Source organism: Motacilla alba, chromosome 24 (assembly GCF_015832195.1).
Source record: "Motacilla alba alba isolate MOTALB_02 chromosome 24, Motacilla_alba_V1.0_pri, whole genome shotgun sequence".
Lineage (NCBI taxonomy): Eukaryota > Metazoa > Chordata > Aves > Passeriformes > Motacillidae > Motacilla > Motacilla alba.
This window is the reverse complement of record NC_052039.1, coordinates 7,083,051-7,111,036: the sequence shown is the minus strand read 5'-3', so window position 1 is coordinate 7,111,036 and position 27,986 is coordinate 7,083,051. Positions and strand designations below refer to the sequence as shown.

Below are 27,986 nucleotides of genomic sequence, written 5' to 3'. Positions count from 1 at the left end.
TCACACAGAAGCCCTGAAGGCCATTCCCAGAAAGGGAGAAACTACTGCTTCTGAACTTAGTGCTGCAGCACTGCAAGCGGAGCCAGAGCAGCGGTGGGAGTGCCCAGCTGCCTGCTCCCAGCACTGCGGATCAAGCACGCCTGCCTCCTCCAGAGCACGTGGGCTACAGCAGGATGTAAACATCGCTGGGTGCTGCAGCGCTGCCTGCGTGGGCGTGGGCAGGGAAGGGTCCCCAGCCCGGACAGAGGGAGAAGCTGTCAGCGGAGACAGATGTGGGCTGAAATCCAGAGAAGGCACAGAGAAATAACAAATACCTACGAACAGTCAGGTTTAGAAACGCTGAGGGATCAGCTGCTCACCCTGTGTGATTTCCTGACTTGCACTGGCCCCAAGTTCCTGTGGCTGCTAGATCTTTTCTTCATTTTGTTATTCTGAGTGCTAAAGTCATTATTATTTTATCTCTGGCTACTAAATCAGTACTTGCCGTATATTTGACAATCACCTGTCAATCAATGATTACAACTTGCATTATTTTCAAACTGAGCTCTGTTATCTTACTTTGCCAGTGTTTCCAACATTAATACTGGCTAAATAAAATGTAATGTTTCCAACATTAATACTGGCTTTGGCCCAATAGCCTGGGAATGATAATTTTTTCCATGTCTTACCAACCAGTCACCAGAATCATCTACAGCAAAAAGGCTCCCTCCACAAAACAATCACTTCCGCCTCGTTTACAACCACAAGTAGCATGACCAATATGTTACTTGTGCTTGTGTGCTCGGTGACACTCCTGAGTGTACTGGTGACCTCAGAATGGTTGCTATCACTACCTGAGAAGGCAACCCTGTGACCTGTCAGAGGAGATGAAGAAAGCCACTCAGTATCACTCAGCATTTGCCAGGCTAAACCATTCAGCTGGCCATCACATGCCAAACTGCAGCTTTGAGGCAAACTAGGCAGGAGCAGCCTCCCTCCGGTTTTTCAGAAATGTCATGACAGATGGAGAGTGATTAAAAACCATGAAGATTTTGAACATGGCCTCATTTACCTGAAAAAGAATAATGCAATGCAAAAAAGGCCACTCAGGATTATAAATTAAAGGATGAGGGAAGGCTTGCCTCATGCCAGACATGAAGACTAACCAAGCAGGCATGGGATGATCTCTCTGTGGGCAGCACGCACATTTCCCACTCCAACATTACACTATCCCAACTGGGTTCAACTTCAGAGTTGTGCACAGATAAAGAATGGCTTTTCCTGAAGTCACCCAGCTACTAAAGAACAGAGAACTTGCAAGCAAATATCTATCACAATGCTCTTGAGCAATATTACTTTTCGAAGAATTTCCAGTTAAAGATCTCACAGGAAAATCCATCTTCAAAGGAGAACGTATCCTGCAGGCACTAACTGATGTTCTGATCTCTGTCTGAGGAATAACAGTATAAACCATACCACTATGGATCTGTGAAGCTGCATGGGGCTCTAGACCAGCAATGCAGCCACTCCAATCATCACCTGAAAAAGTTTATTTTACAATAGAGTCACCGGACCAATGCTGTCCTTCCCATTCCCCATCCTGGGTTTGGCCCAAGTTAGACAGCACCTCACTTTCTTGGAAAGGGATAAGCTATTTTTAGAAGCTCATTCAGATGCCTGCTTAGTGACTGCAGCACAACATCTACCAGACTCCTCTGCTCTCAGCAGAGTAAACACCCTTGGAGGCTGGCAGGTAGGAACCCCGAGACAAACACTGGGTGCTGGAGCAGAGCAGTCTGCTGGGAGCTCAGGGAGATGCTTCCCAAGCCATTACTGGTGATGCAACTTCAACAATGAACAGCTGAGCACTTGGGGGGATCCTTATGTGCCAGCTCAGGTGAGGGGACACTTGTCCTTCCATTGTTTCATTCAACCGAAGCTTTGACCAGGAGTGATGCACAGACTTTGCTGGGGCTTCACCTGGGAGCAGCACCGACCTACAGAGAACGTCTGAGATCACACAGCAGCTCGTGGCCTGGTCACCTCCACATGCCAAGCCCCAAAGGACACTGCCACAGCAGCACCCTCAGGCATCACCCATGGCAATACAACGGCAATTAGGGCTGCAACCTGACACTATTGAGGTGAGGAAATTTTGAGGCAAATAGAAGAAATTATCTGTACTTCCAGCTCAGGCACGGCCCTGGTGGCAGTATGGAAGCTAATCCTTATCCCCAGGACATGGATCTAGTACCATTTCCAAACATTCCAGGCAGTGGCAAACATCCACAACTCCAACATTCACCTCATAAAACACTACGCCCCAGGAATAATCATGCAAGTGCTACCAGGGACACCACCATCACCACCACATCCAACTCCAAACTTGAGCTTCTGCAACTTTCAGCCAATACAGATTTATGGTGGTGACTGTCAGCATGCATCCAGCACACTCTCAACTTTTACATCCCAAAGGTTCACTCCCCCTTCACAGACAGGCAGGAAGCTCTAAACTGACAGGCAGAGCAGATATTTAACAACTATGTTTATGCTTCTTTTATACCAAATATTGACATAATGAACCAAGAAAATGCAATCATATTTTTCTTGTTCCTACAGTGCCACTCACGCCAAGCTGAAAGGTTAGTACACAGTACAAATGCTACTGTTCAACCAGCTACAGCTTCACTGTGCAAAAAGTCCCCCAGCAATTCTTGTGGTGTTAAAACTGAGTATCAGAGTGTGGCTCCTTTAATGTGAGCTGGTTTCGAGATAACTCAGTGCAAGACTGAGCTGCAGCAGAAGACAAGGTTTTGTACAAAGTGACCTGAATCTGAGGAGAATGCCCTGACACCCCAGAATTCAGGTATCTTTTAAATGAGAAATGCAGTTTGTTATGTACTATGAAACTGTCAAGGAGACAAGGGAAAGACTGAGTCTAATACTTGTTCTGGATAACATTACTGCATCTAACTTGGTGGTAATACCCAATTTCAACAGGTACCTACACAAGTGCAGACAAGAATGAGGTGGAAAAAAAATAAGCGTGCAGAGCAGAAGTTGTAAATAAAAAGATAACACAGCTTCTTCCTCTGATTGCCACTGGTTCCTGACCTCAAAACAACTGCTCAGAGTTTACTCCCGATGAGGAATAATGGCAACTCGGCTGAATACTGTAACTGGCTTGGCTCAGGAAGGACCCTCAACCTTGTGGAAAAGAACAGCATGAGCACCAGGCAGTTACTGGGAGGACGTGGTAAGCCCTAACATGATTCCTCCTGGAAGCCCCTTCTGGAAGAACACCTCCCCCAGAGCAGCTACCCCATGGGTGCCAAAACTGCACCATTCCTGCACCACACACAGCTGCCCTCTCCTCTGGAGAGACCACAGGCAGCACCCAGCTGGCTTCCTACACGTGCCAGAGCCCTTTCACACCCTCACCCCCACCTCACACAGAACTTGCACTGCCAGACAGAAAAAAGCAGCCTCTGGTGAGTAGGATCCTCACTAGGACTATGACGAGTGCACAAGTCACCAGCCAGGAGAACCGAGTCCTTGGATGCAAAAATGTTGTGTTTCTTGAGCATCACCAAAGGAAAGGAACCAACTGGGTGAGTTAACTCAATCTGAATGTTTGGAGGATCTTCTCTGAGTATGCCCGAGAGTACCAGCATGCTGCAAATCCAGAGACAGGGGAAACACCTGGGGTCTGCCCCTGCCTGGCTCATGAGGGGTCAGGCAAAACCGAACCTGCAAACACCAAGCCACAAATCAATGTTTATCATCTATTTCTACTGTATGCAATGTTCTCAGAGAAAAGCTATCAGCAGCTAAGTAGAAAAGTGATGTAATAAGTAGAATTCTTAAAATCCAGGAGACCCTGTGTTAATCAGCTGCCACACCTACAATGCATTCAAACTATTTTACTTTAAAGCAAAAATGCCCTAAAGGCTAAACTCAAAAAGATATCTCAAAGATGTTTTAGGGCTTTTTTGAGATGCAAAAATATACCTGAAGACAACTGGAATTAAACAAACCACAGCCCAATGTCATCTTAGGAAAAAAAATTAAAAAAAAAATAAACAAAGCAACTTTCCTCCCCCCCACATGAAAAACCTCCTGGGTTATTAACTCTGTGGTCAGCTTGGTTAGCCAGATCTCAAGTCATTTCTATCCTTGAACTAGCACTGGTGAGATATTAACTGCTTCCCAGAGGACTCCATGAATTCCATCAAGCCACATCTACTGCAAACAACACAAAAGGGAAGCATCCCAAAGGGCACCCCCTGAGATGATGGTGTTAATGAGAACAGTGCCACTCACACCCCAAGGTCTGCACAGGTGAGGGCAGGAGTGTCCCCACGCTCCGCTCTGCTCCTGCAAACACAACCCAGCTCCTCCAGCATCGCAGCCCGTGGGAGCTGCTGCTCCAGGCAAGGGACTCCTCCAGGTCAGCCACGAGCCAAGAGCTCCACTGTATGGCACCCAACAGAAAATGCCAAAATCAGGCCAGAAAGACACAAGAAAACTGTATTTCCGTGTGTGTTTTAATGAACTCTGCTATGGCCAGTCATGGGAAAGGAAACCAACTGGTCTTTATACCAAGAGACATTCACCTACCCTGCAGCTGACAACCTGCCTGGAGGAGAGGAGACAGAGCTGGCCCTGCAAAAATCTATAATAAAGCCCTCCTGGTACAAAAGACCTGGGGAATTCTCTTGCCGGCACAAGGATGCCGCTAAGGAGTGATGCAAAACAAGTGGGGGAAGGAACGCTGCAGCTCGTAGTAACACACCCCCATCATGTCTTCCCTGCTCTGTCAATAGGTGGGTTGTTGTCGCACGCCCACTCCGGCTGCCTTAGAAAGGCTTAAAAAAAAAAATGAAGGGATGAAGAAGAGCAACTCAAAAAAAAAAAAAAAAAAAAAAAAAAAGAAGAAAAAAAGGAGCGCCAGCGCTCCTAGTACCGGCGAACGGCCTCTCGCAACGGGCCCGCCGCCCCAAGCTCCGCCTGGGGCATCCACAGCGGCGAGAGGGAGGAAGAGGAGGAGGAGGAGAAGGAGAAGGGGGAGGGCCGGTGCGCGACACCCACCGCCGGGCCCGCAGGAGGGGCCGGCAGCCCGGCCCCCTGGAGCCCCCGCGCCCGGGGAAGGACGCGTCACCCGCCGAGCATCCTCGGCACCGGCCCATCCATCCTACCTCGCTGCCGGCCGCGGCGTGTGCGCACCGCATCCCGCCCCGCCGCGGGCGCGGGAGCGGCGGGAGCCGGATAATGGAGGCGGCGGCAGGGAGGACGCACCGGCGGCAAGCGGCGTGCGCGGGGAGGGAGCGGGCACGGACCGGCACCGGGGCCCGCCCGCCGCCCCCCCACGGCCCCCCCGCCGGGCGCGCCCTTTGTGCGGGGCGCGGGAGGTGTGTCCGGCGACGGGCGGGCTGTGCGGCCAGGGGCGGGTGGGCGCGCCCGGGTGTGTTCGGGCCGCCGCCGCCGCCGCCGGGGCGTCGGGGATGCTGCGCCCGAGACCCGCCCGCCCGCCGCGCCCCCCCCGCCCCCGCCCCGCCGCCCCTCTCACCTCTCCGCTGCCCGCCTCGGTGCCGCAGGCCGCGCGGAACCGCCGCAGGTTGATGCCGATGGTGGCCGAGACCTGGAGCGCCGCGTCGAAGCCGGGACCGGCCGCGGCCGCGGGGCCGCCGGGGCCCGGCGCTGCCCCGCCTCCGCCGCTTCCCGCCGCCCCGCCGGAGCACGGGCCGCCGCGCTCGCCCTCGCCCGCCGGCGCCGGCGCCGCCGCAGGTTCGGCGGGCCGCAGGCTATGCACGGCCGGCAACCCGTAGGCGGGACCCCCCCGGGCCCCGGCGGCCCCAGCCGCCGCTGCCGGGCCGGGCGGGGAAGCGCCACCGACCGCTGTGCGCCATCTTTACTGAGAGGCGACGAGCCAGAGAGCGGGGCCGGGCCGCACCCCGCGCCCTGCATAGCGCTTCGCCGGCCCGCGGAGGCGCTGCATAACAACCGCTGCCATGCAGGTTGTGGGGCTCCACCATCCCGCCGCCCCGGCACATGAATAAGCCATGCTCGATCAGTGCTCGCCCGGGATAACGCTGGGCGATATGCAGGGCCCCAGGCCCGAGCCCCAGTGCAGCCCCTGGTCCTGGATAGCGCAGCCTCGGGCCGCCGCGGCCCCTCATAACTCGCAGTGCCATACAGGCGCAGGGCTCCTCCCGAGCCGGCCCCGGAACCCGCCTGTCGTATAAACGGGCCGCAAGCAACCCTCATAACCCCGAGGGCGATGCCGAGCGGGAGCAGAGCCCCGCGCCCCGGACCGCGCATACGGCATAGCGGCGCCGCCGACCCCCTGCATAGCGCCGGGCCGTATGCGGGGCGCGGGGCGCGGCCCCGGGCCCGGCATCGGCGGAGCCCGCAGCCCCGCCGGTGCTCGGCCCGGGACGAGCCGCTCCCTGCGCGGGGACCGCGGCCCCGAGCTGCGCTTCCGAGGGCGGGCGGCTTCGCCCGGCCCTGCCGGCCCCGCTGTGTCCCCGCGCCCTGCCGGTGCCGCATCCCCGCTGGGGGCCGCCCCCGGGCGGGAGGTGCGGCGACAGCCCGGGGCTGGCAGCGCCGTGGTGCACGGCACGGCGAGGACAGGGTTAACATCCAACAGGTGCCCACCGTATTCTGAGAACAGCGCTGCAAACACGCGGAGAAGATGTAAACCCCTCTGCTTGGGCACAGAAAATAGCCGTTTCCCTCCGAGGTTCAGCAGTGAGGCAGGCAGGGGCTGCTGGTCCCGAGAGAGGCAGCCGGACCCCGTTCGGGAGTCAGAGAGCACGAACCAGCTGCTGGAGCGCTTCGGGCTCGCACATGCTGCCTCTGCCGGGGGCTCTGCTGTGGGAGCGGGGCTGGGGGGGACTTCTCCCGAGGACCTCCTGGGAGGAGAACTAAAACTAGATGGTATCTCCTCTGGGGCCAGGAGCATCTCTGAGCTCTCCCATGCTTTACTAATGCAGCTCAGTCCCAGCCTCCCACTGAAGCTTTTGCCAGGCCAGGGCTGGTGTGAGCTGCAGCCCCCTGAATGCCCACCAGAACCTGCTTTGAGAGGGGCACATGTGGACAAGAACAAGTCATGGACGATGTTTGTGAGGACAGGAGCAAAAAGCTTGTGGGGAGAGGCAGTTTTGGGGGCCATCGTTCACCCCTGCTCAGCCAGACCAGCTGGCTGCAGCCCGGGTCAGGTGTGCTGGGGCTGAGCAGTGACAAACTCTGCAGCAGCAGGAGGAGGGCTGTGCCAGGCTGGGACACAGGCTGGGCAGGGGGCTGGAAGCACAGCACCAGCCCTGCTCCTGCTGCAGACTCCCCCACCGTAGCTGGCGAGTTCTCTGAGCCCCAGTTTTCCCACTTGTGGCATGGAAGTGGCCTGTGCCCAGCTGTGACCCAGAGCTGCTGGGGCAGGAAGCCTGCTTTTTAACAAGAAAGAAAAGGTCTCCATCTGTGCCACAGCCACCCTACTGCTTGCCACACCCGGAGCGTGTGAGCTCCCTGACTCCCTGCCAGAAGCACGCTCGGCCTCGTGCTGGGATCACCTGCTGAGGCCAGCTCTGCTGCAGGGACAGCAAGTGACACGCTGCTGGCACAGCCAGCCCAGAGACACCGGGGCCACTGAGGGCTGGGGCCCTGTGGGGTCACCGTGTGCACAGCACAACACCCAGAGGAGCAAAGGAGCAGCAGGACAACAGCGGTATCAGCAAGGAGCAATACTGACTAAAACCATCCTTTAGGACAGTAAAAACAGGCTGCTAGCTTCAGGAAACTCCTACAAATTATTTTATGAACATGTCAGAGCACAGGGCACTCAGCAGGTTTTGGAGAAAACCCTGCAAGAGCTGGCTGACAACGAGCAACGTGGTAGAAGCCCAGAGAGCTCAACCTTTGCCAATGGGAGCTGGGGTGACACAGGGAGCAAAGCTCTGCTTGCTTACACAGGCTTCCTCTGTGCCAGAAGGGTTCCCCATGGAATGAGCCATGGATAATGTGAAAAGGAACTTGCTTTTGGGTCCCACTAGCTGATGGGAACTGCACTCAGGAACAAATGGAATGTTTCCCCTTTGCAGCCTCTGTTTGATTTTGGGGCTCTCAGCCATCCCCTGGAGCCACAGCTGGGACACAGCTGGGACAAACAGAGCTCTGGTGACCAAAAGTGATGTCACTAAAGCAGCTCTGGCCCCTTGGGCCTGGCCCTTAGACCCCTCTTGAAGAGCCACCCCTGCCAGCACTGCCCCAGGGCAGGCTGGCACCTGTCAGAGTTCCAGACAAGGATGACAACAGCAGATGCTCCTAGTTTTATTGTAGCAGAGCATGTTACAGAGCCAGCAGCGCGGCAGTGCTGAGGCCAGAGCTCACACGTTGTAGCCGATGATGCCGCCCTTGCCGATGATCTCCCCGATGTAGAACCACATCAGCACCTCCGTGGCCACCAGGCCATTCCTCAGGGCGTCCTGAAAGGAAAAAGCCACGGCTCAGATCCCTCACTCCCACTGCCACATCCGCGCCCTCCAGCAGCTCTCGAGGCAAAACCCCCAGGCGGAGCAGAGTGTTTGCTGCGTTCGGCCAGCCCCCAGTATGTCCCTCCACAGAAACGTTCTACAACATGAAGCACACTGTCAGCTGTTCACTGTGGCTTCTTACAGCTCTTGCAAGGATCATTTCTTAGCCCACACACAGGAAATACACTAATTTCAAGGCCAGCCGATGACACAGCTGATCCAGAAGGCTGGGCTCATTCAGCCACCTTTGGATTCTCCCTTTCCTGGGAGCAGAGGGGAACAATCACAGCCTTGTCCAGGCAGGGGAGAATTAAAGCAAGGCCAATAAAATAAAACACTTTAAACTCTGGGCCCCTGAATTCATGAGCTCCACATGTCGTTGCCAACAGCTCCCAGAGCTCCCCAAGGCAGAGCAGAGCGTGTCCTGGGCGGCCAGGAGCTGCCGCTGGAGCAGTGCCCCGCCACTGCCGCATCCCGCCCGGTACCTTGACAGTGAGCTGCGCCAGGCGGCCGCTCTGGAAGGCTCTGACCAGCCCCTTCATGCTGTCGATGGCCCGTGGGATCTCGGCGGGGGTCGGCGGCGCCAGCTCCACCTTGGCGTAGTACCAGAACGTGGCCAAGCGTGGCTTCGAGTAGGTGACGGCGGCTGCGGGGAAGGGGAGCGGAGCGGACGGTGTTTCCAGCGGCGGGAGGGCTGCCCGGGCCCGGCCCCGCCGCCCTCAGCCCCGGGCCCGCCGCCTCCCCGCCGCCCCCAGCCCCGGCCCCGGCCCCGCCGCCTCCCCTCCGCCCGCAGCCCCAGCCCCGGCCCCGCCGCCCTCAGCCCCGGCCCCGGCCCCGGCCCGCCGCCTCCCCTCCGCCCTCAGCCCCGGCCCCGGCCCCGCCGCCCTCAGCCCCGGCCCCGGCCCCGGCGCCCTCAGCTCCTCCGCCGTGGCTCCCTTGAGGCCAGCCCCGCTCCCTGCCGTGCCCCTCACCGCCGAGCAGCTCGGGCCCGCGCTGCACCAGCCGCTGCACCAGCCCCTGCGCGGCCTTGGCCATCGCTGCGCGCTCAATGTCACCGCCGCGCCGCCGCGCCGGCGCTCCGCGGGCAGCCCGCCGCGAGGACCCCGGGACACGTGCGCGGGGCGGGGCGGGGCAGAGACCGCGCCGGGGCCGCGGGTTCGAGACCCGCCGGGGCCCGCCCCGAGCCCGAAGAGGCTTTTCGCAGCTCCCAGCACCGCCAGACCGCCACCAGCAGCTGTAGGATGATCTCTGTGTTTAATTTCCAATGCCCGCCATTCCCAACACTCACTGGGGAAGTAATCCCTGCTACACCCCTGGCACATAAAAGCTGGATAAACGTCCCCCTCCTGCTGATCCCCCGTCCCACTCCGGGAGCGGCCGGAGGCATTGCTTTCACCGAGTGAAAGATGGCTGCAGTTTAAACACAGAACAGAGGGAGGCTTTTGGTGCTGCTGGAGAAGAACGTGGCCAACACAAAGAGCAGGTAACAGAGAGCCAGGGCACTGCATCATGAGGAGGCCGTGCTCTTCTCCCGAGGCTGAGGCTCGAAGCTCTAGCGCAGTGGGAAGTCGTGGTATTAAAGAGAGAGTCTTGAAAGGAAAAGAGAGAACAAGGGCTGGCAGGGAAGGTCTGAGGAGAGACGCCAAAGGTGGTGGCAATGCACTAAATGTGGTCATCATCAGGGTGGCAGCTCCAGCCATCACCCCTGCATGGCTGTGATCTCGCCCATGACAGGAGGTTTAGAGATGAGATCCTGTCTTTAGTTCAGTGTGTCCTCCAGCTCCTCCTCCTTCTGCTTTTTCCTCTCTGCAAGCCACCTCTGTATCTTCTCTTTTAGCTCTGTGTTTGGTCTGATCTGGTCCATAGTGAGGGGACTCCGATTGAAAGGATCTGTCTGATCACTGAAACATAAAACATCAAGGAGATTACTTGGACATTCCGACATTCCTGGTGCTAGAGATAAAAAAAAAAAAAAAAAAAAAGGAGAGAGCCCAGGAAGAGTCATTGGATATGTGAAATAGATTCCCAAAAGCATCAAGGTGTGAGGGCTGTGCTGCACACCTGAGGAGGTGTCGGGCTATGGTCGATCTGTCCACAGTGACACGGGAGGAGGGCAGGATCACGGGGTCTGACATCAGAGTGCTCATGATTGGATCCAGGAATTCATCACAGGCATCAGCATATGTCTCCTCTTCCTGCTGCTGCCGGTCTGCAAGAGACTAGGGAGCACACGTGGCTTTGAGGGACTCAGCCTCCCCGTTCTTTAACAACCAGGGAGCATTCACAGGTCTGTGCAGGCAGGGGACCCTCCCGGCTGCCCCACCTGGACCTTGGACAAAGCTCCACTCCCAGAAACCCAGCTCCACTGCAAAGATGCAGCAATACAGAGTGAAAAGGACACAGGGAACCCGCTCTGTCTCTTTTTGTGTGTTGAATTCCCTCCAGTGCTCACCTTGATCCTCTCAGCCAGGTTACTGAAAGACACTATCATGTTGCCAGGCTTGTTAATCTTCTTCAGAACCCGCACGGTCTGGGCAAAGAGCGTCGGAGAGTAGGAGCGGCCGTCCTTGGGGACCGTGGCACAGAAGTTTTCTTCATCCCTGCACCAGGCCACAGGTGAGAGAAAGGTTTAAGAATTCCCATTTATCAGGGCTGCAAAACAGTCCCCACAGCAGCCACATTCCCAGAGCAAAGAACTCAAAGCTAAGGAAAAGCTTGAGTGTAACTAAGCATTTCTCCCCCAGTATCACCAAGAGGGCTCCTGCATGGCTCCCCACAAGCTCACTCCCCTCGTCACCTACCCAAGGTTTAGATAGATGGTGCAGATGTCAGACACGAGCTGCTGTGGCTTGAAGTCAAACTCACTGAAATCCTTCACCTTCAAAGCTCCCATTTTAGGCCCAACCAGGTGTTGCAGGAAGTAGTTGAGCATGGAGATGATGCGCTCGGCAAGGAAAGGATGCACAAACAGAGACTTGATTTCTGGAAAGCAAAACAACAGCGTGCAGATTCACAGCAATTCCATCCTCATCTGACCACCCTGAAACCAAGCTCCTGCCTGCTCACTGCCTGGCAGGGCTCTTCTCTAGCTCCTGGCAGGCAGGGGGGCATTTTCCCTACCTGAAGTCAGGAAAGCCAGAGTGCCGATGGTTTCATTGGACATGATGTTGTGGAAACGTGCCAGCTGACCAAACATCTGCAGGCTGGACTCCTTCTCGCGGCGAGCCTCGGGGGACAGGCTGTCCCACTCGCCCCGGTCCTTCTCAATCTGCTGAACTTTGATCTTGCTGAGGTACTGCAAGACAGAGCACATGGACTGTTTGGGTGGGTGGCGACAGCAAGGAGGTCCAGAAACGCTCAAAACCAGTCAGGCAACATCCATATCACCCATCTTATCTGCTGGCCTTCCAGCAATCAGCTCTCTGGCAGGTAACAGCTCCCCAAAATAGCCCTTTCTAGCAGCAACAGCAGCTCTGAAAGGAGTGGAGAGACATCTAACACACACCAGGGACACGAGAGCACCTGAAATGCCCCTGTAATCCCAAAGGAGAACTGCCTGGAGACAAAAGGCCTTTATTGGGATAAAACACTTGCAGAAAGACCAAGGGGATTTGAGAATCAAAACCCACAGCGATTGTTTAAAGCCTGAGTGTGTCCACATTAGGAACAGGCAGATTTCCCAGCGTGCTTCCTCTTGGATCTGAAAAAGCTCTTTTGCTCCTCTTGGTTCTGAGCTGCCTCCTGAACCCAACGGAAGGAAGGGTAACCCACAGACAGGGCCCCAGACCCTTCCTCCTGCCTTCACCCCTTCTCCCAGGGCATTGGCCACTCCATCTTGGGATTGTTTCCTGCATACTGCTTCCTGCAGAGACTCACCAGGCAGAGCCAGGCAAGCTGGCCCCGTTCTGGAGGTCAGTATTGCACCAAGGAAGTGAGAACTTGCTTTCCTGATGGTGATGGAACGTGAGCTAAGCCGTACCTGTATGGCTTCATCCAACAGGAAAATGGCATCGTTCATGAGCAGGTTCAGGAAGCGCAAGAAGAGAGGGGGATTCATGGCCTCCAGGTTCTCTGAGGCATAATCAGCCAGAGCCTGCAGAGAAAGGGGGAATAGCGAATTCTGCAGCACGGCCCCCGTGGCAGGACATGGAGCCACGTGAGCCCCGTGTGAGCTGCACTCACATGCAGCCCTCGCCTCACCTTTATGCTGTCCCGGTAGGAATCGGTGTCCCACATGTACCTCAGGATGGGATACATGGGACGGCGGTAGTTGAACTTCTGTTCAAATTGGTGTGGGTCACCTGGGCACAAGCCAAAGAACCCTTCAAGTGGACAGTCCCCCACAGGCGCTGCACAGGGAACACAACTCTTCCCGTTCTGGCTTACCTGTGAACTCGATATCCACAAAGACTTTGATGAGGGCCTCGGCCAGGTGGGCAGCGTGCTGGTAAGAGCAGAACACCCGCTTGCGGTGAAACACGCTCGACACCAGCGGGCTCTGAGCCTGATCCAGGTGAGGCATCACAGCTTCCAGCACTTCTGCCAGCTTGGCTCGCAGGTGAGGATTTTTCATCCTGCAAGAGAAAACAAAGCAAATTCAGGATGGCATGTCCATGGTGCGGAATGGAGCTGCTCAGGGATCGCTCCAGGATCTGTGCTCACCCATGCTAGAGTGCCAGATTGCTGCAGACCATCAGTAAAGCCAGCCCTGGGTCAGCACTCACTTGCCCAGACTCCATGCCACAGTGGAATCTCAGGCAAAGGGAGAGTGTGGGAACAGCCAAGCTGCTGCTCTCAGCCCTCCTACAGCAGCTCTCCCACTCACAGCCCAATGCCTGCTTGTCAGCTGGAGCTCTTGAGCAAACCCCACCAGGCCTCCCAGCTGTTTTCCTACTGCCCACGGACCTGCTTCCCTTCTACCCTGCAAATCCAAGTGCTTTGTGTGCTACAGCTGCTGTCCAGCACCAAGCACTGTCAGAGTATCCCTCTGCTGCACTCGTCGGGCAGAAGCCAAACCACCTGCCCCAGGTGATGCTGTAGGGGACTGCCAGGAAGAACTACACACTCCCCATCCCAGGGACAGCAGGAACAACAAGAGCTGCCTACCGTGGGACATCCCCATCTGCACCTGCCAGGAGCTCACTGCCTTTACACACGAGTGTAAATGAATGAACAGCAGAAATGCAGAAAGCAGGGTGATGTCTTATCAGGAAGATTGGGACATCAGAGAGACACTCCCAACAGATCAATCCCAGGAATCCCTTTAACAGGTACAAAATGGCTGTGGCTGATGAGGTTTCTGCATCATACAACCAACTAAATCCCATTTGAACCTTGCATGAAGCCTGTGGCCTCCAGGCAGGCCTGTATTCCCTTTGTGCCTCCTGCAGGCATTATTTCAGATGTTTCAAAAAGATCAACCTGCTCGCAGCTGCACAAACCAAGCCTCAAGACAGCTCTGCAATTTCTACTCGCTTGGTCACCCCGGGAGTTCTGCAACAAGGACCCAGGGCTGCACCTACCTCTCCACATCACCCATGAAAACAGTAACAAAGTGAAGGATGTGCTCCAGGGAATCGGCAGAAGTCTCCAAGATGTCATCAGCAAAACGCCGCAGGAAAATGAAGAAGTCGCCCAAATTATCAGCAAAGAACTCTGCAAACAGAGATTGTAGCTGAGCTCCTCCCCAGGCAGCTCACCCTGCCCTTTTCCAGCCTCCCATCCACCCTCCCCTCACCACCCTTGTGCTGATGAAGTACTGGTAATTAACAAGCTGTATTAGAACCTGCCCTGGAGAAGGATGCCCAGCCTGATGGCATGAGTAACACCTGGGACTCACTTCCCCTCTTCCCTCCCACAAGGCAGGTCACTTCTGGGGTGAATGCAGCATCTGTCTGCTGATGACACACTTCTACACAACCCCCAAGGGAAGAATCCTGCAGCAGGCCCCAGAAAAAAGAGTTTACATATAGAGAAAACACAAAATCAACGTAGAACTTGCCACTTGCAAATGAGTAGGATTTCTAAAGGTCAGCAGCTTCACTACCCTAGGAATGGCCCCTCAAACAGCACCAGATTTTTAAAGAGAGATCCTCTCCAGAGAGAATATTCTGCACAATGCCGGTGGTGGGACCGTGTCCTGCCCTGGACAGGGAAGCCCTTGCTCAGGCAGCTCTTCCAGAGCTCAGGAATGCAGGTGCTGGCAGAGCCCCCGTGGCCTCACCTGGCACGTAGGCCAGCGCGCTGTGCTGCACCTGCGGCAGCGGGAAGCTCAGCTCCAGCGGCTCGCTGCCCTGGTTCCCCACTGCCAGCTGCACCAGCAGCACGGCCATGGACACCTGCAGGTTCAGGCAGTTCTGCAGCATCTGCGGCTCCGTCATCGCCGTCTTGGTGGAGAGATAGATGGTCATGAGGCGCTCAAACTGCTCCCTGAGGCTGTCAGCAGCGGGGCTGGAGCTCTGCTGAGCTTCTCGCCACGCCACTTGCAGGCGGTGAAGGCTTTGGTTTATCTTTACCATCTGGTCGTGCAACCTGCCCGGGAAAGGAGGCAAGGAGGGGCTGAGGAGACAGACAGACAGACATCCTGCCTCACTGATGCAGAAGCTGGTGGGAGACTGTTCTGTGCCGGTGGATTCAGGTAATTTCCTGTGGGTACCCTCTCTGGGGCTCTGGCATTGGGAAGCCTTGGGGAAAGGCTTGGCAGGACCTGGGAAGGCACGAGACCCTGCGAGGGACCACGGCACCTGCAGAGTGGCCTGGGGACACGGCAGAGCCCTCTGCAGCTCCCTTGGGTCACTGAGGTCAGGGTCCAACACGGCCCAGAGACGCTTGCAAGGTGACAATTCAGTTTCCCAGCAACAAGCCACTTGCATAATAACTTTTTTGTCAATGTCTATATTTAGAGAATAAACCAGAAGGGGACTCTGCTTGGATCAGCCGTGACCTCACAGTATCTAGGCAACGATTTGCAGAGGGAAGTCGTGCAAAACAGAGTGCTTTAGTGTCCAGAAAAACCTCTCCTGGAAGCTGACAGCTACCTCACATTGCTGTCTCACATACACCCCCAGTGGGCAGGTGCTCTGCCACCTGGATGAGGCTCCTGCCCCAAGGACATGGGGAATGGAGCAACCTACAAATACTCAGCACTTGGCTACCGGTATCTATAAATAACATGCAGCCTGCACGACCCCTTTATCAGGATAAAACACTTGCAGAAAGGCCAAGGGGATTTGAGAATCAAAACCCACAATGATTGTTTAAAGCCTGAGTGTACCCTGATTAGCAAAAATGTGAGCAAAACTTCTTCCTGCAGTCAGCCAGGCTGAAGCTCAAGCAGCAGCTCAGCTGGCCACCCTGTGTTCAGAGTATTTACTGAAATGTGCATAGCTGCACATGGGTGGAAAACAGCCCCAGGGGAACTGAAGGCAAGTACCTGTGAAACCCCAAGTGCAGGGTGTACTGCGTGAGCACCAGGTTTTCTGTCACCAGGTTGTAGCTGTTTGCAAACTGCGGCTCTTGCTCGCTCAGAGCAGGGATCAAACATGTTTCTTTCTCCAACCCTGTAAGGAAAAGTATCTCTGCATCAGGTCCTACCCAGCAGTGCTGGTGAGGAGAGGGCTTGAGAGGGTCCCTCCTGAAGACACAAAAGGGCTCCTGGTGATACTGGCAGCGTTTTATTTGTATTCTCTTCTTGCTCCTCTCTATCACACTTCTAACTCTCTCCTAACCCTAATGGCATCCACTGAGTAAAGTGGGGAGCTGAGTAGATTCCCCTTTCCCATTCCCTTGGTCCCCAAAGCTGAGGTGTACCTTTCATGTGTACGTTCTTGCTCCTCCTCTCCTCTTCATTCAGCTCCTTCAGGGCACAGTAGGTAGGGTTGAAGGTTAGCAGCTTTGGAGATCTGGGTTTGCAGAAGGGCTGGCACAGCTTCAGGAGGGCAGCCCCCAGGTTGAGGAAGAAGGCATCTGAGGCGTACATCTGGAAGAAGATCTCTGGCATCTGGTTAGCCCAAATCTTGGTGCGGCCCGCGTTCGCGTGGAGGCAGTTTCCCAGCCACGAGAGGATCCTGTGCTTCGTCTCCGGTGACAACTGCAGCAGGTTCTTCAGCATCTGGTAGATCTTCTCATGGAACTGGGCCATGAACTGTTAGAGGAAACAGAACACAGCTGAATGAGTCCCTGGGGGTTGTTCTTTTGCCTCTGATATCACTGCTATCAGACCCTGTCCTGCTCCTCAGGACACGCCCTGAATCACCCACCACACACAGGTGTTACAGGCAGGTCAGATCCTGGGGCTGGCAGAAAACAACAATCAGGGATGTCCTCAAAAGCACAGCTGAGACAATTTGATCCCATACGGAGTAAATCCAAAATTCTTTGCCTATTTTTGACAGCCTGCAAGAGCCCCTGAGTGGGAAAGCCTCTCTCAGGGATGATCTCTGCACCCCAGTTCACTCCTGTATTTATATCCTGCATCCTCATGTTTTACACCTGACCGACTGGAACAGTCCTAGTGGGATTCCTCTAAGGAAGAAATTTACTTGCATAATGAGAGAGAATGTTGCCTGTCACTTTCTCAACTGGTGAATCAATTAGTGTTTTAATTACAGGACAGGCACTGGGAACTACTCCCTGGTGACTGTAACACCTGAGGTAGATGATCTCCAGGTAGCACCTCAAGTTACTGATGTCTGTTCCACCAGTGCCACCCACCCTTCTTCCAAAAGCTCAGGCAACTTTGGTAAGGCACAAAGACTTGGCTTGCAAACACCCAAGGCAGCTGGCAAAACTGTTTCCATGCTCCAGCTGGAGAATTCAAAGCAATTTTGGGACATGCCTAGTTGCAAGCCAGGCTATTCCTGAACCCGCAGTGGAACTCAAGCCCTGACACCATGTTTTGAACCCTCAGGCAGTGAGAGGCCACTAACACTGCAGGAAGCAGAACTGCCCCCTTCTCCTACCTGATGGATGTTGGATTCCTGCACTTTAATCTCCTGTGGGCTGGAGCGGGATGGATTCAGAAAGTAGCCGTGGTTCTCCACCACACCAGGGGTCTTCAACAAGCAGGAGATATTTAAAACAGCACCAAGCAAAGTCTTCTGGTACATCTGTCCATTGCTGGGATCCTTGGGCTGGATGTAGCCTGCAAAAACCTGGGGAACACATCAGGACATGCTGACATTTGTCCAAAATCCCAGCAAAAAACCCTACCAAACTGATGGGTTTGTGGCAGCTATGAGAAGGGAGAGGAGGGGTTTGAGCTCTGCAGATCATGTCTTGTGAACGTACCCCTGCAGAAAGCTCCTGCCTAAGCCAGGGTACCCACCTTTGCTATGTCCTTCTGCTTCGTGAAGTAGAGGAGCACGTCGAGGTACGTGTACAGCAGGATCTGGCAGAGGTCCAGGTCCTTGATTCTCCCCAGCAGAATGTCAAACACGGGAACCATGACCTCCCCAAACGTGCGCACCTCCTCGTCCATCGTCAAGGCTTCTATGACCTCCTCAAGGAACTCGGTCATGTCTTCAAACTCTGGCAGGAGACACAAGGCTGTTACCCGCAGTGCTCCAACGGCCAAACCCACCCAAACACAGCCCCCTCTCTGGGCAGCAAGGGGAGCCAAAGCTTCACCCAGCCCCGCGAGGCTCCGGGGCAGCCCGGCGGCACTTACGCGCCCCTCTGAGCGTCTCCAGCATCAGGTCCACCAGCTGCTCGTACACGTTCTGGTCGACGTAGATCTCGGGCGTGAGCAGCACGGTGCGGGTGTTGGACACGGTCAGGTTGCGGCAGCGCACGGCGAAGGGCAGCAGGTTCTCGGGGACCTTGGTGATCTGAGCGGGAGAGCAGGGCGGCGTTGGGCCGGGCGAGCAGGGGGGCAGAGCTGCGCGCCCACCTCCGCGAGTGAGGGGCAGAGCTGCGCGCCCACCTCCGCGAGTGAGGGGCAGAGCTGCGCGCCCACCTCCGCGAGTGAGGGGCAGAGCTGCGCGCCCACCTCCGCGAGTGAGGGGCAGAGCTGCGCGCCCACCTCCGCAAGTGAGGGGCAGAGCTGCGCGCCCACCTCCGCGAGTGAGGGGCAGAGCTGCGCGCCCACCTCCGCGAGTGAGGGGCAGAGCTGCGCGCCCACCTCCTCGCGGGCCCTGCGGAAGCAGGCGTACAGGTAGCGCAGGATCTGCCTCTCCCCGGCGTCGCGGTCGGCCGACAGGTTCTGGCTGCTGGCACAGGTCATGTGGATCAGGTGGCTCCCGGGCTCCGGCAGCAGCAGGCGGGTGAACAGGGCCTGGGCACAGAAGGACGGTACGGTGACACAGCCCAGCAGCAGCTGATCCCGCCACACGGCTCCACGCCACACAGCCTAATGGACTCCTGCTGGGAAGAGCTCGCCCTGCCCCTCGCTAGCTAACAGAGCGCTGCAGCGAGAACTCTCAGCTGCTTCTGGCCTGAGCAAATCAGCCAGTCCCACACGAACAACAGCACCCACACCAGGAACCACTTCCACTGGAATCCTCAGCAGCAACGACTGAGAGAGCTGCAAATGAACACGAGAGTGTGCCTGCACACTGCTGACTGAGCTCTCTGGCTCTTCCTCCCTTTCCCACCCACACAGGGCAGCAAACTCCTGCAGCTTCCAGGAGGAAGGGCTGGATTCCCCAAATTCTACACTTTTCTCAGTCTCATATCCCAAAAATCTCATGGATTTTCCAGCAAAACAATAAGTGGCAGCTTTGTGGCAGGCTTTGAGACACCTCCTATGTACATTCTGAGGAAACAAACTGCATTCAGAGACCAAGGTCTGCAGATGGCCCCAGGCAGGCATCCCTACCTGCTCCACGTTGTCCATGTCCAGCCAGTCCTGCTCATCCAGGTCTGCAGCCATCTCCTCCAGGTAGACGCAGCGTGCCGGGATCCCATTCCCGCTCTTCATGCTGGGGTCACCTGGGAAGGGCAGAGGGACCTGCTGCACCTGCAGGCAGCACAGCCCCAGCTGCTGCACCCCGCACTGTGCCCTCCCACGTCAGAGCTGCCCCCCACGCCGGGGCCTCTCGGGCTCACTGTTGTCCAGGGTGATGAGGAAGATCCTCTGGATCATGTGGTTGATGTTGAGCTGCTCGCAGAGCTCTCGCTGCGAGCGGAACGAGCGGCTGATCTCGGCCACCGAGTAGTCGCAGTCGTCCAGGCTCTCGGAGACGCTGTTGTCGGAGTCATCCTGGCTGATGGACGTCTCCTCGCCTGCACGACAGAGCCCTCAGCGTCTCGGGGACAGCCCCCGTGCGAGCGGGCGCCTCGCCCCTCCCCGGGCCAGCCCCTGCCCCGGCGCCGGCCTCGACCTGCCCACCTGTCAGCTGCCGCAGCTGCTGCTGCTTCTGGACGGCGGCGAAGTGCTTGGCGGCAGCGACGGAGCCGAAGAGGGCGGCGAAGGGGTTGCTGGAGATGCTGTTGTTGTTCTCCTGGTCGGTCATTTCCCCTCAGGGCCGCGCCATACGGGTGAGCCGCGGCAAGGCTGCGGGGAGGGCCGCCGTCAGGGCCGGGCCCGCTCCCCCCGGGGGCGGAGGGCTCGGTGCGGGAGCTCCGGTCCCGCTCCGGTCCCGCCCCGGTCCCGCCCCGGTGCCCTCCCGGCCCCGCTCCGGCCCCGCTCGCACCTCGGCCGCCGCCGGAGAGCTCTGCGCGTCACCGCGGCGCACAGCAACTGACGTCACTGCGACGCGCCGGAGTGAAGTACGGGGGGCGGGCTCTGGGAGCTCGCGCGGGAGCGGCGGCAGCGACTCCTGGCGGCCGGGACCGGGAACGACACCCGCGGGACGGGAACGGAACGGGAACGGGAACGGGAATGGAATGGGAATGGGAACGGGAATGGAATGGGAATGGGAACGGGACAGGGAACGGGAACGGGAATGGGACAGACACAGGGACAGGGACAGGAATCTGGCCCAGCGGGGTGGAGCTGAGCGTGTCTGGTGCTGTGAAACGCGAGCATGTGTGCCATAACCGAGTTTGTGTTTGTTATTCGCCCAGTGGCCTGCATTTGAATATTAACGATATGTAATTAATCAATTTGAATATTAACGATATGCAAATCAATTTGAATATTAACGATATGTAAATCAATTTGAATATTAACGGCATGCAGATCATCATTTGAATATTAACGGCATGCAAATCATCATTTGAATATTAACGCTATGTAAGGCAACTGCTTAATAGGCAAATCATGATTTTATGTTGGATGCATGTGCATATTGACCCTTATTAACTTTGCACCTACAAACACTTGTTCGCAGCCCTTTTTTGTTTTGTACCTTTTTCTAGTGCAGGGAGTTCCACGTTTGCAGGGGATGGGGGGCAGCAGGAGTGTGGGTAGGGACGCCGATGTGCATGTTTGTGTTACACCCCCTGCACCCTTCTGTGCTGCGCTGACCTTGGCCCCATCCCTGCCCTCGCACCCTTCTGGGCACCACAGGCTTGAGGTGAGGTCAGAAAATACCCTGCCCAAGACTCTGGGGAGATGCAAAGGCCAGCTGGTAGAGGAAAAGCAAAGGTGGACAAAAGGGGTTGAATCCAAGGGGTTATTCTGCAACCCCCCAGGCAAAGCTGACTGGGGACTACAGGCAGGCTCCTCGCCCAGCCAGACCCTGCACACACAGATTTTATTGATGTTTTTTTCAGTCCGGGCCCGTGGCTCAGGCCCGGGCTCTGCCCTGCCAAGTGCTGCCGGTGACCCCAGTGCTGCCATTCCTGTAGCAATATTAATCCAATTCTCCCACACCGTGCCCTGCCTCTCCAGCACCAGCTCAGCGCAACGCTTCCCTGCTGGGGGAGTCCTGGGGCGCCCTGTCACACAGGGAGTGGGGGCACTTTGGGGTGTTGGGGGGCACGGGGCTATGTCGGGGTCCGTGCGGTGGTGCGGGACTGAGCCCCTGGCACCGGGGGGCTCCGGGCTCTGCCTCTTCTGTGCCCAGCCCCCCCTGGGCTCCCCCAGAATGAACGCGGCCGACGGCGGGGTGGTTTTGTCACGAACAGCCTTTACTCGCCCACTGCCTCCTCTTCCTCGTTACAAAAGAGCAACTTATCAAAAGAGCGCCCTGCGGCTGCAGCTGGGGGAGCGGGGCCGGGGCTCGCCCCCGAGCAGGGCGGGCTATGGCACTGTTGGCGGGGGCACCGGGGCGGCTCAGGCAGGGCATTCCCGCTGCGGGGGCTCGTCCCGGCCGCCCTCAGCCGCGCTGCCAGGGACGCTCATCGCCGGCAGCGCGTCCTCGCCGGGCCCCGGCAGCGCGCAGGGCTGCAGCAGGTGGTCCCAGTAGAGGCTGAGCGTGGAGTGCTCCTGCTGCTCCAGCTCCTTCAGCTCGTGCAGCTCCCTGGCGCTGGCCGCTGGCGTCTGCACCTCGAAGGTCATCTCGAAGCGGCTGTAGTCCACCTGGAAGGCGCCTTTCTCCAGGGACATGCAGGGCTCGAAGCGGTATCCCCAGAGGATCTCGTCCTCCGTGTAGGAGGTGCGGGCTTGGCACGTCATTCCTGCGGCAAGAGCACGGCTGAGCCGTGCCGGAGCCACAAGGAGCCCCCTGCGCCTGCCGGGGGCTCCCAGCCCCGCAGCACCCGCGGCCTGCCGGAGACACTCCCGACCCCGAGCCGCTGTTGCTCGGATGTCACTCCTGGGCCCTGCTTTGCCCAGCATCTCCGGGACCCCAGGAGAGCCCCCTCCTCCACCCTGCCTCCCCGAGACCACTTGCCTGTGGCTTCCACGATGCCCTCGAGGATGATGATGATTTCAAACTGCTCCCGGCGCAGCGACTCGGCCGACATGTCCCAGAAAGGGCTGTGACGGTTGATGACGTGGCAGATGATCTGGGGCTCCACCAGGAACAGACGGTCCTCCCCCGTGTCATAGCCCAGGTTCAGTTCCGACTGCTCCAGGGGGATGAACTCCCCCTCGGCCGTCTGGCGGGACTTGATCAGCTTTGCCCGGATCTTGGCATCCACCATGTGGCTTTCCCGCAGGTCCCCCACGCGGAACATCAGGCAGAGCTTCTCGTCCCGGAGGGAGATGACGCAGTTCTTGCTGAAGATGAGGGTCTGGGCACGCTTCTTGGGCCGGGAGATCTTGACGAACATGCAGCCGACCATCATGGCGTCGATCATGGAGCCCACGATGGACTGTGCCATCAGCAGGATGACGCCCTCGGCGCAGTTGGCCGTCACCATCCGCGTGCCGTAGCCGATGGTGCGCTGGCTTTCCACCGAGAGGAGCAAGGCGGACACGAAGCCGTCCACGTTCTCGATGCACGCCCGCCACTCGGGATCGCCCCGGTGCCCCACGTCCCCGCGCACCCAGGCGTCCAGGAAGTAGATGAAGCCGAACACCAACCAGGTGATGATGTAGCACATCATGAAGACGAAGAGGAACCAGCGGTACTTGAGGTCCACGATGGTGGTGAAGATGTCTGAGAGGAACCTCTTCTTGTCCTGGATGTTGCCCAGGTTCACCTGGCACTTGCCCATTTTTGTCACGTAGCGCTGCCGCTGCCGCTTGCCCGCCTGGGCCATGGGGCTGTCCTCCTCCAGCAGCTTGCAGCGCCGGCTCTGCAGCCCCTCCGGGGTGGGGATGGTGGAGCTGCGGGCGGAGCTCTTGCCGCGGGACGAGTTGGGGATGTTGGCCACGCTCAGGGCGTGCAGCGGATAGAAGCGGGCGCCTGCCTCTTGTGGGGCGGGCGCTGGGCACCAGGACGGCCGGCCACGGTGGTGCTGGGTGGTCAGGCTCCCGCGGCTCGGCGGCAGGGACGGCTCGCCGGGGACAAAGCCGCTGTGACGGGGTGCGGATGGGTAGTTTGGCATCGGGGCGCCGCTCTTGGCAGCGGTGGCGGCGGCTTTCTGCCCGCCGTCCTCCAGCAGAGCCCCGGGGGCGGGCGGGAGGTCGGGCTGCGGGGGGGAAAGGAGCCCATCGGTGAGAAACCGCCTTCGACCGCGAGCCCCCGGCGGCACCGTGCGCCGAGGATGCCCCGGGGCCCGGGGCGAGCCATACCTTCTGCGGGAAGGTGCCGTAGCGGCTGGTGTCGGTGGGCGGCCGGGGCAGGTAGGCCAGCATGTGCTTGGCCGTGGGGGTCTGCGCCGGGGGGATGGAGTTGCTGCGGCCGCGGGGCTCCTCGGGGGGCGGCCAGCCGCCGGCGCCGCCGCTGTTGCGGGCGTAGGGGAGCACCATGGCGGCGCCGCGGCGGGGGCTCAGCCCCGGGCTGCGAGCGAGGTCCTGCCAGGGCGAGAAAAGCGGGGAGTTACCTCGGTCACGGAAAGGAGCCAGGGGCTCCGGCCCCGCTCCGCTCCGCATGCCCAGGGGCCAGGGTCTGGGGGAGCGCCCCTTGCCCAGCAAGGCATGTCCGAGCTCCGGAGCTGTGCCGGGGTGCCTGCGGGCTGGCTCCAGATGGTTAAGCCCATTATTAAGGGCCATAATTGCATTGCAAGGCCGGGGAAGGAGGCATTCGTCTCCGGTGGGCAGCCGCCGCGACACCCGGCGAGCTCGGGTCAGCGCTAAGGCACTGTTCCGCAGCTGTTCCAGGCCGTGGCGGCAGCTGCCGGGGCTCTGAGAAGCTCCGAGCAGAAACGGATGGCCCCGAGGTGCGGAGGAAGGACAGCCCGTGAGAGAGATGCAGACCCCACAGCGGGCTCCTCGGGACAGGCTGAGTCCAGCCGGTGCCCACGGGGAGACGCGATGCGAGGTCCTGGAAACGCAACCCGGAGCGCAGCGACCTGCGGGGGTCGGGGTGGGGATGGGGTGGGAGTGCTGGCTGCCTCCGTCGAGCATCCCCTGCCGCTGCAGAGCAGCGCGACCGGCGGCCCTCGGTGCGGCGATGGAGGATGCCACTCTCCGGACCAACCTCCCGGCTCCCCCGACCCCAGGCCGCGGAGACACCCACCTCATGTCCAGGCAGAGCGGCTGCCAGCCCGGCAGACGTCGTTCTCGGCTTGTGGCTCCCGCTGCGCCCCGGCCACTGCCGGGCATCTTTCCATCGGTTGTGGACGGGAATCCTCTGCCCGGCCGTGCCACCGTGGCCGGTGGGAGGGAAAGAAGGACTGGGAGCTCGGCGGCGGCCGCCAATCCTGCTCCAGCGGCAGAAGGTCACCCGCTAATCTGTCTCAATGACAGGCGCAATTACCTTGAGACGATTTAATCGGAAGGAGCAGGTGCCCCATTGCCTGGGGGAAGGAGCAGGAGGGGTTTCCCAGCGGATTTCCCTGCTCTTGCCCTTGGGATGATGCTCCCTGTCTGCTCTTAGGAACGGGACGGTCAGCAAGGGCTGCAAAACATCCCCTTCCTCCTGCCTGGTCTGTGCTTCTATGTTGAGCGTGGTCCGTGCTCCCTCGCCCCCTCCTTGTGGGAGCCCCCTGCAAAGATCCTCCTGACGCTCACCAGGGCTGGACCCCGGGACCAGCCGGACTCAGTAATTTCCAGTCTGGCACCCGATACAGATAAGAAAGACGGCGGATGAAGGAGAGATTAGTCGCTAATCTCCCAGGGAAGATGAATCTGCAAGCTGGACCCCGCGGAGGCAATGCACGTGGGGGAGGATGGGAGCCGAGTGCCAGCACAAACTTGGGATCTTCCTGATGCTTCTTTTCATCCTTTTCACAGCATCCCAGAACGGTTTGGGTAGGAAAGGGTCTTAAAGATCAGCCCAGCTCCAACCCCCTGCCACAGGAACACCTTCCACCGGACCCAGCTGATGAACGTGGGCTTTCCCCAGCTTCGTGCTTGCATCAGGGTGTCTCCTGTCAGGACAGGGAGTTTCCTCACACACAGGCACCATGAGTCTCTGCTGGTGAAGTGCTGGGTGCAGGACAGGGGGATCAGTGCCCACCTGCGAGAAGGGCCCATCTGAAACTGCTTCCTCCCTTGAACATCCCCATTCTCAACGCAGCCCTCCAAGGCTCCTTTGCATGTTTAATTAACGACCTAATGAGGATCAAGGCCTCCAACCGAGGCACTGGCTCCCGAGAACAGCCCGATGCCGGCTCTCTGCTGCCTGCATCTTGCGCTACGGTGCCAGCCGTGTCCCACCGAGGCTGGAACTGCTGCCGCCGAGAATCGCTTTCCCTGCCAAGGCTCTCGCTGCGGGGTAGCCAAGGCTCGGAGGATTTGCGTTCTTCGGCTTAACCCTCCTGGGCGCGGCGAGGCAGCGGCGGGACCCAGCCCGGAGTTACCGCGGGGATGCACCCGGCTTTTCCTGCTAAGCCGGGCTCTCCTTTTAGCATGGAAAAACCAACAACAGCTGAAAAACGACCGTGGCCACACCCCGGCGTTGGAGGAACAGGCTTGAATTCGCCCCCCCGGGCGGCAGACGCGGCCGGCGGCCGGGCGGACGCTGCTCCACAAGCGTTAATGCCCGCGGCCGCCGCTCAGCGCGGCTAATCCGGGCCCGGAGGTTAGCGGGGCGGCGACGGCATGGCCGGGGGCTGGTGGGCGAAGGCGCAGGGCGGGGGGATGCTGCTGGCTCTCCTCGGATGGATCAGCTCCTGCGTCACCACCTTCGTGCCGCTCTGGAAGAACCTCAACCTGGACCTGAACGAGCTGGAGGTCTGGAACATGGGGCTCTGGCAGGTCTGCATCACCCAGGAGGAGGGGGTGGTTGAATGCCAAGCCCACGGCTCCTTCCTGGCGCTGCCCCCCGAGCTGCGCATCTCCCGCCTCCTGATGTGCCTCTCCAACGGGCTGGGGCTGCTGGGCTGTCTCCTCGCTGCCCTGGGGCTGGAGGGCTGGAGAACCTGCGAGGACAAACCTGGGCGAAAGCGGCAGCTCCTGCTTGGCGGGGGAGCGACGCTCGGCGTGGCAGGGATCACCACCCTGGTGCCAGTCTCCTGGGTCGCCTACAACACCGTCCTCGACTTCTGGGACGAGACCGTCCCCGACATCGTCCCCAGGTGGGAGTTTGGGGAGGCCACCTTCCTGGGGTGGTTCGCTGGAGCCTTCCTCGCCGCGGGCGGACTGCTCCTTGCCTGCAGCGCCCGCTCCACGGGCACCGCCACGCCGCTGGCCCCCGCCTGCCGCCAGGCCCCCGCTGCCCCAGGGCTGGCTGGGGGCCACCACCTGCACCCCAAAAATGCAGACTTGGTCATCTAGGCCTCAGGGTGCTGTGCCCTGTGCACCTCGTGGCTCTTCCCCTGGCAGGGAGGGCTCCTGCTTGTTTCACAGGATGATTTGCTAATTGCTACGGCAGCTCTGCAGGTTTCTCTCCTTCCTCTGCGTGTCTGCTTCACCTTTTCTCTGTTAAGGAGCAGCAGATCTCCCCGCAGCACTCACCAAGCAAGCGTGGGAAGGCAACAAGCAGCGGGCAGCACTTTGTACTGCTGGTGACACCGTGGTACCATCACTGACGGGTGACACTGTTGGCATCCCCGGCGAGTCCCCCACAGCCAAGTCTGTCGTGGCTAATGCTGCGCCCCAGGGCAGCAGCTCTTTCCTTGCATGTCTGTGTTGCTCTGATGTATTTGCAATAAATTATCATGTCTGTTGGCAGCGTGTCTGTGCTCTGAACATGCAGCTGTATCTTGGAGAGGTGGGATGCAGGGTGGGAGCTGCAAGGGGCAGCACTGCTGCTGCAGCTATGGTTTGGTCAGTCCAGAAAAAAGACTGGAGGAAAAGAGAAAATGGAAAACAAGGGGGAGGGAGGAAAAGGCAGCAGCAAGTTCTACTCCTGCTGCAAAGGTGGGATGGCAGTGACCGCGTGCCCTGCAGGAGCCTCATCTTCTCATGGCTAAGATGATAAAGCCGATAAGTGCCACAGACCTTCGTGTCAAAAGTTCCTTGACTGCATCTTTTACCTGTGCACAAGAGGCAAGAAAGGGTTTTTGCTGGTCTGAACTGTTCCTTCCACATTTTCCTGATTCAGCTGTAAAAATAAAGGCTGATTACACACCTCTGTGAGCAAGAGCATGGACCATCAGGCTGGATTAGCACCCGGAGTCCTGACAGGGGCCGGCCGCTGCTGCGGCACGGGCTGCAAGCGGAGTTCAGCGCTGGTTTAATCCCTGCAGGCTCAGAGCCGCGGGCGCGTGACCCACCTCAAGGAAGGCCCAGCCGACAGCGGCATTCCTGCGGGAAGCAAAGTCCGCTCCCTCAGTCCCGTTTTGAAACCTGCACTTTGCTCAGCTGGAGCAGAGGAAGGAGCGGATGGGCAAGGAAAGGGAACAGCGATGATCCCTGGGAGCTCTGATGCTGCAGGGCTGGGGACAGGGCTGGTGGTGCTGAGGGTGCAGTGGGAGAGGCAGGTGCTCAGTCCTGAAAGAGAATCAAACAAGGCAGACCTGAGGGGCAGGGTTCCTGGCCATCACCTTCCAAGGAGCTGCACCCCCTGCCAGCTCCCTAGGAGGGCTGACCACCCCGGGGAGCACAGAGAGGCCGTTTTGGCTGTAACTCCCTTGGGAGATGGGAGGACAGGACAGTGAGCAAAGGCTTCCAGCCTGGGAACACTCCTCCTGTCCAGCCAAACACCATGACGACCCCGG

At 58.5% G+C, this 27,986-nt stretch overlaps 5 protein-coding genes across 8 annotated transcripts in view; 1 reads left to right on the top strand and 4 right to left on the bottom strand.

Moving 5' to 3' along the window:
- KMT2A (lysine methyltransferase 2A) overlaps nucleotides 1–5,903 on the bottom strand; it is a 40,664-nt gene extending 34,761 nt beyond the window's left edge. The window contains 2 exon segments of the mRNA XM_038161195.1: nucleotides 5,549–5,813; nucleotides 5,815–5,903. Of these exon segments, the coding sequence (XP_038017123.1) occupies nucleotides 5,549–5,813; nucleotides 5,815–5,888 (339 nt within the window). The 5' untranslated portion in view covers nucleotides 5,889–5,903.
- Nucleotides 5,904–8,288: 2,385 nt separating this feature from the next.
- ATP5MG (ATP synthase membrane subunit g) lies at nucleotides 8,289–9,639 on the bottom strand. The gene is made up of 3 exons (XM_038161219.1): nucleotides 9,479–9,639; nucleotides 8,993–9,153; nucleotides 8,289–8,459 (listed from the first exon to the last, which is right to left on the bottom strand). The coding sequence occupies exons 1-3, from the start codon at nucleotides 9,540–9,542 to the stop codon at nucleotides 8,361–8,363; spliced, it is 324 nt and encodes a 107-aa protein (XP_038017147.1). The 5' UTR covers nucleotides 9,543–9,639; the 3' UTR covers nucleotides 8,289–8,360.
- A 105-nt stretch (nucleotides 9,640–9,744) lies between these two features.
- UBE4A (ubiquitination factor E4A) lies at nucleotides 9,745–20,195 on the bottom strand. Of its 4 annotated transcripts, none has more exons than XM_038161202.1 (20): nucleotides 20,141–20,195; nucleotides 19,837–20,001; nucleotides 19,554–19,730; nucleotides 19,324–19,436; nucleotides 18,562–18,780; nucleotides 18,175–18,334; nucleotides 17,833–18,035; nucleotides 17,468–17,659; nucleotides 16,317–16,650; nucleotides 15,940–16,066; nucleotides 14,731–15,038; nucleotides 14,030–14,162; nucleotides 12,894–13,081; nucleotides 12,708–12,808; nucleotides 12,487–12,600; nucleotides 11,628–11,802; nucleotides 11,309–11,489; nucleotides 10,960–11,107; nucleotides 10,569–10,726; nucleotides 9,745–10,408 (listed from the first exon to the last, which is right to left on the bottom strand). In XM_038161202.1, the coding sequence occupies exons 2-20, from the start codon at nucleotides 19,958–19,960 to the stop codon at nucleotides 10,267–10,269; spliced, it is 3,297 nt and encodes a 1,098-aa protein (XP_038017130.1). In that variant the 5' UTR covers nucleotides 19,961–20,001; nucleotides 20,141–20,195; the 3' UTR covers nucleotides 9,745–10,266. The 4 variants fall into 4 exon arrangements, with proteins under 4 accessions (XP_038017130.1, XP_038017133.1, XP_038017134.1 ...); XM_038161205.1 differs by having other exon boundaries at nucleotides 18,595–18,780; XM_038161206.1 differs by having other exon boundaries at nucleotides 18,628–18,780.
- Nucleotides 20,196–20,749: 554 nt separating this feature from the next.
- LOC119711259 (G protein-activated inward rectifier potassium channel 4-like) lies at nucleotides 20,750–24,532 on the bottom strand. Its single transcript, XM_038161207.1, has 4 exons — nucleotides 24,401–24,532; nucleotides 23,515–23,736; nucleotides 22,226–23,411; nucleotides 20,750–22,010 (listed from the first exon to the last, which is right to left on the bottom strand). The coding sequence occupies exons 2-4, from the start codon at nucleotides 23,689–23,691 to the stop codon at nucleotides 21,667–21,669; spliced, it is 1,707 nt and encodes a 568-aa protein (XP_038017135.1). The 5' UTR covers nucleotides 23,692–23,736; nucleotides 24,401–24,532; the 3' UTR covers nucleotides 20,750–21,666.
- A 1,355-nt stretch (nucleotides 24,533–25,887) lies between these two features.
- Nucleotides 25,888–26,993, top strand: CLDN25 (claudin 25). The gene has a single exon (XM_038161216.1). It carries the CDS (start codon nucleotides 25,927–25,929, stop codon nucleotides 26,599–26,601), a length of 675 nt encoding a protein of 224 aa, XP_038017144.1. The 5' UTR covers nucleotides 25,888–25,926; the 3' UTR covers nucleotides 26,602–26,993.
- The last annotated feature ends 993 nt before the right edge of the window (nucleotides 26,994–27,986 follow it).